At 43.8% G+C, this 18591-nt stretch overlaps 1 protein-coding gene across 1 annotated transcript; it reads right to left on the bottom strand.

Moving 5' to 3' along the window:
- Positions 1-3951: 3951 nt before the first annotated feature.
- On the bottom strand, positions 3952-17557 carry LOC124857970 (NLR family CARD domain-containing protein 3-like). Its single transcript, XM_047349608.1, is given in 10 exon segments — positions 3952-4297; positions 5315-5485; positions 6734-6907; positions 7179-7352; positions 8620-9589; positions 9592-10542; positions 15606-15841; positions 16448-16692; positions 17343-17437; positions 17530-17557. Coding segments are annotated over 8 exon segments (2817 nt in total). The 5' UTR covers positions 16579-16692; positions 17343-17437; positions 17530-17557; the 3' UTR covers positions 3952-4287.
- Between the last annotated feature and the right edge of the window lie 1034 nt (positions 17558-18591).

Genomic DNA, 18591 nt, shown 5'->3' with positions numbered 1-18591 from the left:
GGACTTGTGTCTGTACTGGTTCTGTTAGATCTCAGTGCTGCATTTGATCCACTCCATCACAATATTCTCTTAGAAAGGCTGGAATATGCTGTAGGGATCAGGGGAACAGCACTAGGCTGGTTTAAATCTTATTTGTCTGATAGATTCCAGTTTGTTCATGTAAATAATAAATCATCTTCAAAATTCCAGGGTTAATTGTGGAGTACCACAGGGTTCGGTGCTTAGGCCACTTCAATTTACTATATACACTGCTCAAAAAAATAAAGGGAACACTTAAACAACACAATATAACTTCAAGTAAATCAAACTTCTGTGAAATTAAACTTTCCACTTAGGAAGCAAGACTGATTGACAATCAATTTCACATGCTGTTGTGCAAATTGAATAGACAACAGGGGCAAATCTTTGGCGATTATTGAGACACACTCAATAAAGACGTGGTTCTGCAGGTGGGAACCACAGACCACTTCTCAGTACCTATGCTTTCTGGCTGATGTTTTGGTCACTTTTGAATGTTGGTGGTGCTTTCACACTCGTGGTAGCATGAGACGGACTCTACAACCCACACAAGAGGCTCAGGTAGTGCAGCTCATCCAGGATGGCACATCAATGCGAGCTATGGCAAGAAGGTTTGCTGTGTCTGTCAGCGTAGTGTCCAGAGCCTGAAGGGGCTTCCAGGAGACAGGCCAGAACACCAGGAGACGTGGAGGAGGCCGTAGGAGGGCAACAACCCAGCAGCAGGACCGCTACCTCCACCTTTGTGCAAGGAGGAACAGGAGGAGCACTGTCAGAGCCCTGCAAAATGACCTCCAGCAGGCCACAAATGTGCATGTGTCTGCACCAACGGTTAGAAACTGACTCCATGAGGATGGTATGAGGGCCCGACGTCCACAAATGGGGGTTGTGCTCACAGCCCAATACCGTGCAGGACGCTTGGCATTTGCCAGAGAACACCAGAATTGGCAAATCCACCACTGGTGCCCTGTGCTCTTCACAGATGAAAGCAGGTTCATAGTGAGCACATGTGACAGACGTGACAGAGTCTGGAGACACCATGGAGAGCGATCTGCTGCCTGCAACATCCTTCAGTATGACCGGTTTGGCAGTGGGTCAGTAATGGTGTGGGGTGGCATTTCTTTCCATGTGCTCGCCAGAGGTAGCCTGACTGCCATTAGGTACCGAGATGAGATCCTCAGACCCCTTGTGAGACCATATGCTGGTGCGGTTGGCCCTGGGTTCCTCCTAATGCAGGACAATGCTAGACCTCATGTGGCTGGAGTGTGTCAGCAGTTCCTGCAAGATGAAGACATTGAAGCTATGGACTGGCCCGCCCGTTCCCCAGACCTGAATCCGATTGAGCACATCTGGGACATCATGTCTTGCTACATCCACCAACATCACGTTGCAACACAGACTCTCCAGGAGTTGGCGGATGCTTTAGTCCAGGTCTGGGAGGAGATCCCTCAGGAGACCATCCGCCGTCTCATCAGGAGCATGTCCAGGCGTTGTAGGGAGGTCATACAGACACGTGGAGGCCACACACAATACTGAGCCTCATTTTGACTTGTTTTTAGGACATTACATCAAAGTTGGATCAGCTTCTAGTGTGTTTTTCCACTTTAATTTTGTTCTGACCTCAGCAGAGCTGAGCTGCATGATGAGCTCTGCTGAGGTCATCCAACAGAACCAGAACCGTTCTGCAGCAAGAACAGAGAAAATCCTCCAAACATGATCTGAAAGTTTCTAAGCTGCTACAGAAAGTGTTTCCAATGCTCACCAAAGGAGATGCTGGAGAAGAAGAAACTTTATCTTTACTAAGTTTATATTTTACCGTCAGAAAGAAGAAAATAAAAAATATCTGATTTAAAATCATCAAGAAAAGCTTCATCCTCTGATTGAAGAAACCATCATTTACTCTCTGAGATGTTTGAGGCAACAGAGCGGCGGACGGGAAACCGTGCTGGCGCACTGGTAAAAGTCCGCCAGAGGACTACGAACACCACTGCTTTCAATCCACCTGGCAAATGTCCGTTCTCTAAGCAACAAGATGGACGAGTTGCTTCTTCTCACCTGTAAAAACACGGACCTCCGCGGATCAGCGGTTCTCTGCTTCACCGAGACATGGCTGAGTGAAAACATCCCGGACCGCGCACTGCTGATGCCAGACTTCCAGCTGTTCAGAGCGGATCGCAGACATGACAAGAAGCCATTCACACCTCAAACCATCTCCTACACATCCCATTCAGTAACAAATTCTTCCCATAAAGCTACCAAACCCCTACCTTCAGATCCTCTGCCTGCACTAAAGATCTCCGAGGAAGATGTAAACAGGTTCTTTCAGCGCATGAAAACAAAGAAAGCTGGAGGACCTGATAACGTCTCCCCATCATGCCTGAAAGCCTGCGCAAATCAACTTGCTCCGATCTTCACAAGGATCTTCAACAAGTCACTGGAGAAATGTGAGGTCCCCTCCTGCCTCAAACGATCCACCATCATCCCGGTTCCCAAGAAACCCATCATCCTAGGATTAAATGACTACAGGCCTGTAGCCCTGACGTTTGTGGTCATGAAATCCTTTGAGCGGCTGGTGTTGAAGCACCTAAAAGACATCACAGGCCCCCTGCTGGACCTCCTGCAGTTTGCTTACCGAGTTCACAGGTCGGCAGATGATGCTGTTAACTTAGGTCTACACTTCATCCTGAAACACCTCGACCGTCCAGGGACGTACGCCAAGATCCTGTTTGTAGACTTCAGCTCGGCCTTCAACACCATCATACCAGACATCCTCCACCAGAAGCTCAGCCAGCTCAACGTCCCAGCCTCCACCTGTCAGTGGATCAACAGCTTCCTGACGGACCGACAGCAGCAGGTGAGACTGGGGAGCATCTTCTCCTGATCCAGATCAATAAGTACTGGTGCCCCCCAGGGGTGTGTTCTATCCTCACTCCTCTTCTCCCTGTACACTAATGACTGCACCTCATCGGACTCGTCCGTGAAACTCCTTAAGTTTGCAGATGACACCACTGTCATTGGACTGATCCAGGATGGTGATGAGTCTGCATACAGACAGCAGGTGGATCGGCTGGTACACTGGTGCAGTCAGAACTACCTGGAACTCAACCCACTCAAGACTGTGGAAATGGTGGTGGACTTTCGGACAACACCACCCCTATACACCCCCCTCACCATCCTCAACAACACTGTATCGGCCGTGGACCACTTCAGGTTCCTAGGAACCACCATCTCTGAGGACCTGAGATGGTCTTCACACATAGACACTGTTTGAAAGAAGGCCCAGCAGAGACTGTTCTTCCTGAGGCAACTCAAGAAGTTCAACCTTCCACAGGAGCTGCTGGTCATCTTCTACACTGCCATCATTCAGTCTGTCCTGTCTTCATCCATCTCAGTGTGGTTTGGATCATCCACAAAATAGGACAGGTCCAGACTGCAACGAATAATCAGGACTGCAGAGAGAATAATCAGAGCTGACCTTCCCTCCATCCAGGACTTATACAGGTCAAGGGTCAAGAAAAGAGCTGCTAAAATCTCTGCAGACCCCCTACACCCTGCACATAAACTGTTCAGAGTTTTACCTTCAGGTGGCGCTACAGAGCACTGTTTACTAAAACCAGCCGCCACAGAGACAGTTTCTTCCCCCAGGCTGTTTCTCTGAAGAACATTTAATAGAGTACAAAACAACAGCATACAGATGTTGCAAATGCACCTTTATTAGATATGTGTATATTGTAAATATGTATATTCTGTAATGCAAAAACAAAACCAAAGAGCAAAGTGTACCTGAGTCAAATTCCTTGTTTGTATGTAAGAACTTGGCAATAAGGCTGATTCTGATGAAATGACAAGAGCTGCTGAAATATTAGCATCACACATCTAAAATCTAATAAAAAGATGTAAAAACTGCATCACAATGAAGAAAACATGCAGCCCGAAAACGTCTGAATTGAGCTTTATTTCATGTTTCTTGGTTTCAGGCTGAAAATGAATCAGTGAGAAAAAAGATCAACTTTACAGTTTAATCAAATCCAGATCAAAACTACATGGAGCCACTAAATGCAGCTTTGTTTTAATTTCATCTTCATTGGTCCAGAGAGACAAACAATATCAGACACTAAATGACAGACATGAGAAAATAAACAGGATAAAAATCTCTAAACTCAGAGTTCATCATCAGGATCCAGTCAGAGTCTCTTTAAACTTAAACTGCTGCAGCTTCAACCTCTGTGGATCATCAGGACACAGCTCAGCTTCTCTCCTGAACAAAGATCATCACCTCAACCTGCAGAGAGAAGAAGGAGCAACAGAGGAGATCAATGAGTGTTTCCAGCCTCTCTCCATCAGCTGTCAGCAGTGATGCAGCACATCCAGTATAAAGAGCAGCAGGGACTTCAGTCCTGTTCAGAGCAGCTGTGGAGCAGCTGTGGAGCGTAGTAAGCTTCCTTTCAGCTCTCATGTTAACGTGTTGGAGTGAACACACTGAGCTCCAAGCTCACACACCTGCACACACGTTTAGCATCAAGTCTGGTTCCTCTGCAGGTTTCACTCCAGTCCACAGTGGAAACCAACTGCTGAGAGTCATGAAGACTTCATTTCTGCACCAACACTGTAGTGATGATTTACTGCTGCTACATGTCAACTGCTGCTCCATTTAAACACACAAACTCTGGCTGTTGATGAACATCTCATCTGTTTCTGAAACATCAGCTGACAAACAAACATGGAGGATGTCCCTGAACACATCTGGATGAAGCTAATGACAGAAGGACACATGTCCAGATGTGATGAGTGGACTTCAGCAGAGCTTCTGCTCTGTATAAAGACCACATGGTCACTAAATGTAATGATGGTTTGTGAAATAAGAGCCAGTGGTTTCCAGGCTGCAGTCAGACTGATCTCAGAGCTGTGACAAAGATGAACCTGATCAGTTGTTTCCTGTTGAAATGAGAGAACAAACAGTCTGAGATCAGATCTGATGTTACCACAGTCTGATGAATGAGGACCACTGTCTCTATACATGTTGGAAGCTGTTAGCTGGAATCCAGCTTTATTTCCTGTAGACATGAACACAACAGCAACAGTCATCTTCACATCAACACAAACACAGGAACACAACAAGCTTCTGGCTCATCTGATTGGCTGATTGTTGTCTCTGTGTCCAATCAGGAAGCCTGTCACCATTCTCCTCCCATTGAGAAGCTACAGCTTTACTGGAAACACTGGATCTTTGCTTTGATGCTAACTGGGTTCAGAACAGTACTGCTGACAGCAGCTGGACTCACGTCAAACATCTACTTACACATTATTCAGTTTGTAGTCAGGACTCTTTACAAGATCCTCCAGCTGCTGAACATCTGACTCCTTCAAGTTGTTCCCTCTCAGGTCCAGGTATGTCAGATGGGACGGGTTGGACTTCAGAGCTGAGACCAGAGAAGCACAGCTGATCTCTGACAATCTGCAGCCCCACAATCTGAATAAAGAATAAAACATGTTAGCTGAAGCCAACAGGATGCAGGTTAAAACAGTCCAACAGAACCAGTTAAAGAACTCTCATTAATATTAATGACAACATGCTGCTGCTTCAATAAAGACCTGCTGACTTCAGCTCTTTGTTCAGGAGGACCAAATACTAATAAACTGCAAAATAATATTATGTAAACCAGTCAAGTGCCATTCCATTGATCTCTCCAATGAGTCTCTGCAAAAGAATATTGTGTGCTCTGGCAAGAATGAATAATAATCTGTGGCAACAAGAATATCAATAATGCAACGAGATTGATTAGAAACATCTTTTTCAATACTTTTAAAAACGTACATCTGACTGCTCATGTCAAGAGTATGTTTCATAGGCAAAGGTTTTATTTCCCGATAACCTAAGAGCATTTGGTACATTTAACCATGGATGGGATAATCATAAGGCTGCTTGATTATGGAAAACATTATGACAATAGATTTTGGTCAATATTGATGGAATTGAAATGATTATCCATGTAGCTTGCAGAAAATAATGCATTTATTGCACTTGGGGAACAGTAAATGGTTTTGGACATAAGGTTTTGTCTGGCACTTTCCTGTTGAATCTGGCCATAATATAACTGACAGATTCTTTATCAAGATGTAGGAAACTTTCTGAAATAATGTAAAACAAATATTGTGTCCGTTACCATTCTCTGGAAACAAATTAAAGACCATAAAACATAAAAAGAAAACTTAATTACACACAAAATTTAAAACAATAAAGACAATTAATAACTGTCAAAGCTAGTAACAAAATAACATCTAATACATTACCTCATTCAATATTGATTTTAAAGATATATTAGATTTTTTGACTAATAATATTAAAGTTGTCATACAGGACTACGAGCTTAAGCTTTCCAAGGATTGCATATGAAACAAATCTATTTTTAAATAAAGTTTATCAAGATTTCACTAAAACAATTATCAGTTCAGTTTTCATTTTCTCATGTCAGCAGTTTTTTTTATTTCTATTATTACTATATTATTAAAATTATTAGAATTCAAACAAAGCTACTAGCATTCTACCAAATAGGAAGGCACACTAAAGCCTAACAATGCCATCAACTATACATGAACCAACCCTCATCTGTTTCTGGGACATGCAACAGAGTCCTAATTTATTGGAATTCATGATGTTAGGGAAAATATAAGGCATATGTATTTTAAACAGATACAAAACTAAAACATAATGGCTGACCTCAAAATGTTTAGTCTGCAGAGTGGACTCTTCAGAAAACCACAGAGCTTCTTGGCTCCAGCATCTTTCAGGTCTTTGTTCTCACTCAGGTCCAGTTCTAGTAGATATGGGTTGGACATCAGAGCTGAGATCAGAGAAGCCCAGCTGATCTCTGACAACCTGCACTTAACCAATCTGAACAAAGAGCAAAACAAGTCAATGCTTGACTACATAAGTGACATTAGATACCTTCAGTGGTTTTGTAGAAGGCACCTGTGTACACGCTTTCATTTAAAAATGGAAAGAATAATTTTATAAAGCATTATCATTTTAGAACATTTTAGAAAAAAAATATTTTGTTATCAGTCAAATGTGTTAAAAATCAGACAGTTTACGCCTTATAATAAAAAAAAATATTGATATAAGTGAATCATTTTATTCCGATAAAGAGTTTGAATTTATCAACCTCAGGATCTCTAGCCTACAGTTTGGACTCTCCAGCCCAGCACACAGATGCTTCACTCCAGAATCTCCTATTTTGTTCCAACTCAGATCCAGATCCCTCAGATGGGATGGGTTGGATTTTAGAGCTGAGGCCACAACTTCACAGTGAGGCTTTGAGAGTTCACACTGAACGACTCTGTGATTGGAGAAAATATAAAGCCAGTTACAATGTGGAAAATCGGTGATTAAACCAGAGTGTAAACCCTGTGACAAATTAACAGTAATACCACAATCTAAAGACATTAGAGTATCCACCTATATATTACAGAAAATGTAATATTCTTTAATCCAAGGTGTAAAGGTATTTCCAGTGAGTACAGATATAATTGGGTTATGTTTCTTTAAATGATGAGATTTTGTCTTCCTTCATGTGCAGCTGCTAGTAGACTAACTAAGCTCACCTCCCTGCTCATTTATTCTAAGGTAGCACACAAAGGTTGATTGTAAGCAAAGCCTTATACAGAAATCCAGCGATGAAACAACAAATGATAACTAATCTTTAAAAGGCTGTCAGGCCTAGATAACTTGGTATTTTGACAGTAGAATGAAAGGATTGCTTTATGTTCACTTCAATGTCCATAATATCATTCCTAAATTAGAACAACTCGAGCCCTTACAGAAAAATTGAAACTTGGCTAGTACTTTCATTGTCTATTATTAATGACAAATCACTGAGCTTTAAAAAATCGTTAGAAAATTATTAGAAAATGAAGGGTTACCAGAAATTATGATGCCAGCATTGACTCATTGTTCACCAAGACCAAAAAATTATTTATTCACAGGGGAGCTCACTACATCACCTAAAAAATTGTTATATAAAAATAAATCCAATACGTTTATTTTTTTATAATCCTATAAAACCTACAAAAATAATTTAAGGCAGTAAACAGTAAAAGAGTCTAAATGGAAAGACATCTCCACTTGCGATGAAAAATAGTAGAAGTGACTTTTTATTTTAAATATTAGAAACATATTGCAATTTTCTCCAGAAGATGGAGCAAAACAAGAGGAAAAAACATTCTCCCTATGTTTGAGGTCTGACTGTATACAGTTGTTGAAAGTAAGGAACCATCTTGTAAAAAGTTAATTGAGGTCAACTTCTGGACAGACAGGAATGTCCCTCTGCTAGAAATGTGAGGTGGCTCAGGCTGTATCAGGTAAAAACCTAAACATCAAAACCACCTTAAAAAGGTAACAAAATCCAGTTTATTGGAAGCAACTGAAGAACAACTGAGGTATAACTTAATTGCAGGGTATAAAAGCAACAACTATAGCTTACATGGAAGGTGTAGTAACAGAAACAAGCTGGCTGATGAACACCACCCACTACTGCAGCGCCATCTAGAGTCCATAGAACTCTTTAGTCCAACACATCTAAAGTTGATCCAATTATTAGCACTCACCGGAACTTTCGGCTGTTCCTAACAACAGGAAAGAGTCTCCATCTTCCCTCCTTTGTTGTGTTGTATTTCTTCAGGTCCAGTTCATCCAGAACTTCGTCTGACATCTGAAGCATGTACGCCAGAGCGGAGCACTGGATCTCTGAGAGCTTCTTCTCTGATCTGTTCTCTGACTTCAGGAACTCTTGAATCTCTTGATAAACAGAGAGGTCATTCATCTCCATCAGGCAGTGGAAGATGTTGATGTTTCTGTCTGGGGAGAGATTGGACCTCTTCATCTTCTTTTGGATGCCAGAACTGTTCTCAGTCTCACGCAGGTACACACTGATCTCCTTAAGATTGTTAATGACTTTCTGTATGGTTTCAGGGCTGTCATCTGTCTGGCCAAGCAAACCTTCTAGAAGTTTCTGGTTGGACTCCACAGAGAGGCCATGAAGGAACCAAACCAACAAGTCCAAGTGGCCATTTTTACTTTTGAGGGATTTCTCCATTACTCTTTTCAGAAAGTGATGCAAAGATGAGTAACTGTCAACTCTGTTCAAATATATTATTTTATTTCGGAGAGATTTGAATACGTTTTTATCAGCAAAGCCATCCACAGATGAGTAACTGTACTTTTTCCCCAGGAATCTCTTCATCACCCCTGTGTTCCTGCTGGTGAAACAGTAGAACATGTAGACCGCAGCCAGGAACTCCTGGATGCTCAGATGAACAAAGCAGTAAACTGGTTTCTGGAAGATCAAACTCTCTCTTTTGAAGATCTCTGTACAAACTCCTGAGTACACCGAGGCCTCTGGGACATCTAGACCACACTGCTCCAGGTCTTCTTGGTAGAACATGATGTTTCCTTTCTCCAGATGTTCAAACGCCAGCCTCCCCAGCTTCAGAAGAACTTCCCTGTCAGCCTCCATCAGCTCCTGTGGACTCCTCTCATGTCCTTCATGGTACTTGTTCTTCTTCCTCTTTGTCTGGACAGCAGGAAGTGTGAGTACATGTCAGTCATGGTCTTGGGCAGCTCTCCTCTCTGCTCTGTGGTCAACATGTTCTCCAGAACTGTAGCAGTGATCCAGCAGAAGACTGGGATTCCACACATGATGTGGAGGCTCCTGGAGGTCTTGATGTGGGAGATGATTCTGCTGGACAACTTTTCATCACTGAACCTCCTCCTGAAGTACTCCTCTTTCTGAGCATCAGTGAAGCCTCGTACTTCTGTTACCCTGGCAACACATGAAGGAGGGATCTGATTGGCCGCTGCAGGTCTGGAAGTTATCCAGATGAAAGCCGAGGGCAGCAGGTTCCCCTTGATGAGGTTTGTCAGCAGAACGTTGACTGATGACTTCTGGGTGACATCAGAAACAAGCCGACTGTTGTTGAAGTCCAGAGAAAGTCTGCTTTCATCCAGACCATCAAAGATGAAGAGAAGTTTACAGACATCCAGCTTCTCTGCTGGGAGCTTCTGGAGTGTTGGATGGAAAACATGGAGCAGCGTGAGAAGACTGTGCTGCTCCTCTCTGATCAAGTTCAGCTCCCTGAATGAAAGCAGAACCACCACACTGACATCTTGGTTCTCCAAGCCCTCTGCCCAGTCCAGAGTGAACTTCTGCACTGAGAAGGTTTTTCCAACACCAGCAACGCCGTTGGTCAGAACCACTCTGATGGGTCCATGCTGGTCAGGTAAGGGTTTAAAGATGTCATGGCACCTGATTGGAGAGTCATGGAGGTTCTGGTTCTTGGAAGCTCTCTCCAGCTGCTTCACCTCATGTTGGATATTAACCTCTTCACTCTGTCCCTCTGTGATGTAGAGATCAGTGTAGATCCTGTTGAGGAGGGTTCTACTTCCTGTTTCATCACTTCCTTCAGTCACACATTCACATCTCCTCCTCAGACTGATCTTATGTTCCTCTAGAACCTCCTGCAGACCAACATCTGTTGAAACAAAGAACAAACGAGACAAAAGTAATCATTCTGTTTGGAAATTTACAAAAAAAAGATTCAATTCACCGTCATGTGTTCTTTTTGGGTTTTTTCTCCTGAGGTCCTTTTGTTTGGTAGAAGATAGAGACACCAGCAACTATAGTTCAGTGCATTCCAGAGTCGGAGCAGTTGGCCTGAAATCCTCAAATAAGAGCAAATACAGTCAGATTTTTATCTAACTATATTTACTATAAAGAGCTGCAGGTGGCAGAACTCAGGTGTACACAAACAAATACATTATGCTTCAAGTTTTCATCAGTGAACAAGGAACTTTTGTAATTTCTGAAAATAATTTAAAAGGATTATGTTTAAGATGTTCAATAAGTTACCAGTACAGAACTACCAGAGAACTGGTTAGATTTGTTTCTGTTAATAAATGATAAACAGGTGTAGTCATTGTTAAAATCATGTGTGCCAAACCAAAAGGGCTGTTCAGAAAATGTTCAAAATGTATTCATGTACCATTACATCTGTATTGCTTTGGTGCAACTTTACCAAAAGCACTTTTCTGATCCCCTGCCTGATTTACCATACAAACTTTATAAAGCACTTTTAAACAACCACAGCTGAAACAAAGTGCTGCACATAACTGCAAACTATAAACGTACATTAAAAGAAAAAGCATATATAAATATAGCATTTATAACCATAAGAGATTCAACACAATAAAATCATAAAAACAAACAAGGTCAAAACTAAGTCTCACTGATGAGACTGCAGCTGGCAGGATTCCAGCTCTACAGAGCGGACAGAGACACGGAACTCTCCGGCAAAGCGAAAGGTGGAGGAATCTGTTTCTACCTCAACAGTGGTTGGTGCAACGACATGACAGTGATTCAGCAGCACTGTTCTCCAAACCTGGAAGCCTTCATCATAAACTGTAAGCCTTTCTATTCCCCCCGTGAGTTCGCTTCGTTCATCCTGGTCGGTGTTTACATCCCGCCACAAGCTAACGTGCAGGTCGCACAGCGCATGCTCGCCGACCAGATACTGAGTGTGGAGCGGACCAACCCGGACTCCTTAGTTATCGTCGTTGGTGACTTTAACAAAGGTAATCTCACCCACGAACTCCCCAAATATAGACAGTTTATAAAATGTCCGACCAGAGAGGACAACATTCTGGATCACTGTTACACCACCATCAGAGACGCTTATCACGCCGTCCCACGTGCTGCACTGGGCCAATCCGACCACATCATGGTCCACTTGATTCCTGCATACAGGAAGAAACTAAAGCTCTGCAAACCTGTTGTGAGGACGACAAGGAAGTGGAGCAGTGAGGCTGTGGAGAATCTCCAGGCGTGTTTAGGCTGTACAGACTGGGATGTGTTCAGGACTACTACCAACAGTCTGGACGAGTACACAGAGGCTGTGACTTCCTACATCAGCTTCTGTGAGGACAGCTGTGTACCATCATGCACCAGGGTGAGTTACAACAACAACAAACCCTGGTTCACAGCTAAACTCAGAAGGTTAAGACTGGATAAGGAAGAGGCCTTCAGGAGTGGGGACAAAGACATATACAGAGAGGCAAAGTACAAGTTTGGCAAGGCAGTGAAAGAGGCCAAACGACTGTACTCTGAGAGGCTCCAAAACCAGTTCTCAGCCAACGACTCTGCGTCTGTCTGGAAAGGGCTCAAGCAAATCACCAACTACAAGCCGAAAGCCCCCCACTCCATCAACGACCGACGCCTCGCCAACGACCTGAACGAGTTCTACTGCCGCTTTGAAAGACAAAGGGACAGTCCTGCAACCATCCCCCACGACGCCCCCAACAGCTGCAGCCACAATCCACCACCCCCACCTCCCCAACCTCAAGAGGGGCCGTGGCACCTCCAACCCCCACCCTGAAGTTCCCCCCCACCAGCCCCCTACCCATGCCGAGGACGGCTCTTTCCATCCAGGAGAGGGACGTCAACAAACTCTTCAGGAGACAGAACCCCCGGAAAGCTGCTGGTCCGGATTTTGTCTCACCAGCCAGCCTGAAGCACTGCGCTGATCAGCTGTCTCCAGTCTTCACAGACATTTTTAACACCTCACTGGAGACATGTCATGTGCCAGCCTGCTTCAAGTCCTCCACCATCGTCCCTGTTCCCAAGAAGCCAAGGACCACAGGGCTTAATGACTTCAGACCCGTCGCCCTGACCTCTGTGGTGATGAAGTCCTTTGAGCGCCTTGTGCTCTCACACCTAAAAGACATCACCGACCCCCTCCTGGACCCCCTGCAGTTTGCCTACAGAGCCAACAGGTCTGTAGATGATGGAGTCAACCTAGCCCTTCACTTCATCCTCCGGCACCTGGACTCCACAGGAACCTACGCCAGGATCCTGTTTGTGGATTTCAGCTCTGCCTTCAACACCATCGTCCCAGTTCTGCTACAGGAGAAGCTCTCCCAGCTGAGTGTGCCCGACTCCACCTGCAGGTGGATCACTGACTTCCTGTCTGACAGGAAGCAGCGCGTGAGGCTGGGGAAGCACGTCTCTGACTCCCTGACCATCAGCACCGGTTCCCCCAAGGCTGTGTTCTCTCTCCTCTGCTCTTCTCCCTGTACACCAACAGCTGCACCTCCAGTCACCAGTCTGTCAAGCTTCTGAAGTTTGCGGACGACACCACCCTGATCGGACTCATCTCTGATGGTGACGAGTCCGCGTACAGATGGGAGGTGGACCATCTGTTGGACTGGTGCAGCCAGAACAACCTTGAGCTCAACGCTCTAAAGACAGTAGAGATGGTTGTGGACTTCAGGCAGAACCCAGCCCCACCTGCCCCCATCACCCTCTGTGACTCCACAATTGACACTGTGGAATCTTTCCGCTTCCTGGGAACCATCATCTCCCAGGATCTCAAGTGGGAGCCAAACATCAGCTCCCTCATCAAGAAAGCCCAGCAGAGGATGTTCTTCCTGCGGCAGCTGAAGAAATTCAACCTGCCAAAGACTATGATGGTGCACTTCTACACAGCCATCATTGAGTCCATCCTCACCTCCTCCATCACCATCTGGTACGCCGCTGCTACAGCCAAGGATAAGGGCAGGCTGCAGCGTGTCATTCGGTCTGCTGAGAAGGTGATTGGCTGCAGTCTACTGTTGCTCCAGGAACTTTACACCTCCAGGACCCTGAAGCGGGCCGGGAAGATTCTGGCTGATCCCTCCCACCCCGGTCACAGACTCTTTGAAACTCTCCCCTCTGGCAGGAGGCTGCGGTCCATCCGGACCAAAACCTCACCCCACAAGAACAGTTTTTTCCCATCTGCCACCAGCCTTGTTAACAAAGCCCAGAAACCACCCTGACACTCCCCCTTTCACCCACACCCCCCCTTTTTTTGCTGACAGGACACCTGTAACCTGTAACTCTATGAGTTACATTAACGCTCAGCTTGGACTCCTGCTTTACTTGCACAATGATCAGCTGCACTGTTGTATTGCTCTTGCATCTTATACTGCTCTATATTTACTCTCACTCACTTAAAACTGTGCTCATATATTTATATTATATTGTAGATATGTTTATACTGTTTAATTTGTATTGTATTGCACCAACTACGCCAAAACAAATTCCTTGTATGTCCAAAAACGTACTTGGCAATAAAGCTTTTCTGATTCTGATTCTGATTCTGATTCTGATTCTGATTCTGATTCTGATTCTGATTCTGATTCTGATTCTGATGCTGAAAGCCAAAGAATAAAAATGGGTTTTAATGTGAGTTTTAAAACTAGGTGGTGAACGAGATGATAATGATGTGCAGAGGCTGGTTATTTCACAGGTAAGGAGCAGCAATAGAGAAGGTGCAGCGTTGACAGCAGCCATTCAACCACTGGTTCTCTAGGTGGTGTCCAGAAAGCAATTTGCGCTACATTAACAAATAGTGACAAGCTTGGTCAGTAACTTATTCTGGGTTGCATTAAATTAGTAATAATGTACAAATTACAATGGTTCAAGGCTGGATTATTCTTCAACTATCAGAATTTCCACAAAATGCAGTTAAAAGCCTTCAGCTGATTCAAAATGCTGCAGCAAGAGTTCTGATGAAAATTAAAAAGAGAGATCATATTTCTCCTATTTTAGCTTCCCTTCATTGGCTCCCTGTTAAATCCAGAATATAATTTAAAATTCTCCTCCTCACATATAAAGCCCTTAATGATCTAGCTCCATCATACATCAGAGATCTGATTGGTCCATATGTTCCTAACAGAGCACTTTGTTCTCAGACTGCAGGTTTACTGGTGGTTCCTAGAGTCTCTAGAAGTAGAATGGGAGGCAGATCCTTTAGTTATCAGGCTCCTCTCCTGTGGAACCAGCTCCCAGTTTTAGTCCGTGAGGCAGACACCCTGTCTACTTTTAAGGCTAGGCTTAAAACTTTCCTTTTTAATAAAGCTTATAGTTAGAGTGGCTTAGTTTATCCTGGGCTATCTCTGTAGTTATGCTGCTATAGGCTTAGACTGCTGGAGGACATAATGACCACTTTCACTCACTCTACTACTTTCTCCTACTACTCTTCAATTGTGCATTATCTGCAGTTATTGCTGACATTAACTTTATGTTCTCTCTCTTTTTGTTCACTTTATAAAAGCTACTCCTGGCCCTGATTTTCTGCTTAGTTGTAACGTCTTTCTGGAGGGGCATCGGCTGAGCTACTGCTGCCAATGACTTCATGGTTCCTTCCTATAGATGACACATACACACATAGATGAAGCCCCTAATAAAGTCAGTACTGCCATTAACCTAATGCTTTTTCTTCATCATAGAGTGCTACTGGACCAGTGCTTCAGTGTTTTTTATGTCAGTCGCAGCAGATGGCTGCTAAGGTGGAGCCAGTTTATGGTTCTACTGGAGGTTTCCTCCTGTTAAAGGTTAGTTCACATTTCCACTGTTACCACATGCATGCCCCTTTCAGCTGCTCACTGTCTTACGTGAAAATCAGTAATAAAGCACAGACAGGTGCTATATTTAAAAAAAAAACATCTACAAAACATAAACTAATTGCTGAGAGAAAACAGATGAATAGAAATGTCTTACCATGTGCAGAGCTGCTCTGATTGGCTGTCTGCTGTCCAGCGCTGCTTCTGAATCTTTTTCCACACTGGGGGCAAGAGGAGTGTCCCTTTGAAGCAAACTGGTCCCAGTATGAGGCGATGCACTGTCTGCAGAACCAGTGCCCACAATTGTTAGAGACAGGATCCTTCAAGACGTTCTGGCACCAAGCACAGCAGGACATCTGCTCCTCCAAACAAACACCACTCCTCTTCCTGCCTCTGTGAAGACATTTCATCATCAGTGATGAAGAACTGGAACAAAAGAACCTGAACAGATCATTTCTAACATCTCTGCTGCTGCTTCACTATGAATACAAGACTGTGGTGAGAAAACCTGTCCACTATAAACCCCCTGCGCCATGAGTGGTGGAGACCAGAACATCACTAACATGCAGCTATTTTCAATAATTAGTGTAACTAATGCAAAATATTGTGTAGACTTGATCTGAGTCAAATTTATGTTTTTAATCCATAAAAAGATTAAAAAACAAGTTAACTATCAAACAGTTCAATCTGAAAACAACCAAAACTCTACAAGGCGATCAACATCCTGAATAACCTGTTTCAGATATTTTGAAAGTTGTCAACAAGAGTTCTGGAGCTGCTGCAGAACCACCTGGACCAGTATGGAGTGGTGGTTCTAGACTGAAGCACTGAAACTAAAATGATTCAGTGGCTGAGGGCCACCATGAACACAACTAGAAACACAAACCTGATGTTGGCAAGCACAGAACCATGCAACTAAATGTTCTTGGACAGAACATTTCATGTCAGAGGCTGAAGTTATTAAAGATCAGGAGAATAAATCACAGTTTGGTTTCTTACCTTGGCGCTGAGGGCCCAGGCTCATTACTGAAGACTGGAGGAGCGTTTTTGGACTGATCACTCTTCATAGACAGACAGCTGGACCCTAGAGATTCTGATTTGTCCTTCTTCCCATCTAGTGAAACTTCCATCTTCTGGATCTTAACGTTTAGTTTCTAGTGATCCAGCTCGAGTCAGCAGCTCTCTGAGCGGTCCTGGAAAATAGAAAGGCGATTCTCCGCATGTGTGTAGAGGGTCAGAGAAACCTGATTTCAGGAGGTAACATGAACATGATGGTGTCAGAAAATCTCAGTTATCTGTCTCATAAAGAAGATGTTCAGATGATCCTGCTTCATTCTGCTCTGCTGGTACTGCCTCCAGCTGACAGTTTATCCTCTGACTAGAGGTCAAAGTAACAGTCTGACTGTAACACAATCACCTGGTGTGCATCTATACTGTGTTCTGGAATGTTATACTACTGTAGTCATTAAATAGAGCCAGATTTAACATTGTTTCTTGTTAAGAATTTTTTAAAAGTTAAATCACTCATGATAAACCTTATTTATGTGGACCCAGTGTTAAACACAAATGTGGAGTCTGATTTAGATCTGATGACTAGTTTCACAGTTTTTACTTGTCTAAGACTTAAAGATTGCTAAATAATTCAATCCAGTTTCTAATTGTTATTCACATTATTTCTTCCAGAGGAGATAAACAGCTGACTTGTGGACAACAGCAGCAACTTTAAATAAAACTCAGTATTTGTTTCTGCTGCAGAAACTGGAAAGCAGAGTTTAAGACAGCATATGGTTAGCTGTGGGCTAACCAGACTGAGTTCTGTTGCTGGTTCTGCCACAGAAAAACCCATTCAGAGGTTCCGAGAGGAAGACAAAAGGAATGAGAAGGTATAGCTTACCCTGATTCACTGTTTTTACGTCTCTTTCTTCTGGTCTGTTCACACCGAATGGAGTCTGATCGACTGAGATGCTTTCACTTTCATGTCTCCTCCCCCTTAGTTTTACAGGAAATCCTGTCAGAGAACTGAAGAACATAACATTCATTTTGAAGTTTTATGTTCATGTTATGAACATAACATAACTCACCGGGAGGAGGCCCAGGGGACGGCCCAGGACACGCTGGAGGGACTATGTCTCTCGGCTGGCCTGGGAACGCCTTGGGCTCCCCCTGGAGGAGCTGGAGGAGGTGTCTGGAGAGATGGACGTCTGGGTGTCTCTGCTGAGTCTGCTGCCCCTGCGACCCGGTCCTGGATGAGCGGAAGACGACGAACGAACGAACGATGTTCATGTTATTTACATTTTGTACATTAATTTATTTTTCTGATTTTATTCCAGTGGACCACAGTAGTCCTCAGGGTCCACTGTCCTTCATTTTTTAGATGTACACTATATTACCAAAGGTATTCACTCCCCCATCCAAATAATTGAAGTCAGGGCCCATATTGTAAAGAATCCTAAGCTCCTAGTGACGTCAAGATTTTTGTTAGAATTTTCCCTCAGTAAGATAAAAGTTATTCACTAAACACTTTGGGCCTTGAGAGAGCTCCTAACATGAGGAGATATTAAGAGTAGTGAGGAGGACTTTCATGTCCCTTCTCCACTGGCTCCATTCAGCGCGGCTCCACTCCACTCGACCCACTTTGCTAGACCCGCTTTCCATTACGTTTTTTTCCTTAGTGTTACCTAGTTATTTGGTCCCTGCTCCTGACGTCCGACCATGGCGGAGTCGGGACTACATGTGACGTGAACAGACTACTGTTCTCTGATTGGCCGTGGGACCAGGAGGAATGAGAAGGTTTTCCTGCGGTGGTGCAGGTAAAGGTTAATAAAACTCAAGAGCGATTACAATATTATTAGAGACCATAATGGCCGGAGCAGGTCAAAGTAAAGTATCATTTTACTATTTCTTAATCATAAACCAGCCTGAAGGCTGAAAGAAAAGAAAAAGGACACATCCGCTTTTTGAATTACACGCAGGTAGGGGGCGCTGTAGTTAATAACATCCTAAACCAGCTGATCACACGTAGAATCGGCTGTTGGGTCAAAGTGGAGGAAGACCCTGCTGAATCCACGGAGCACAAATATCCTTCCTAAAACTAACTTAACCCCGGTCAGAAGTCCGTGGTTTTGCGCTTTAAAGTCCTTGTT

Source organism: Girardinichthys multiradiatus, chromosome 21 (assembly GCF_021462225.1).
Source record: "Girardinichthys multiradiatus isolate DD_20200921_A chromosome 21, DD_fGirMul_XY1, whole genome shotgun sequence".
NCBI lineage: Eukaryota > Metazoa > Chordata > Actinopteri > Cyprinodontiformes > Goodeidae > Girardinichthys > Girardinichthys multiradiatus.
This window is presented reverse-complemented; position numbering and strand designations above follow the sequence as displayed.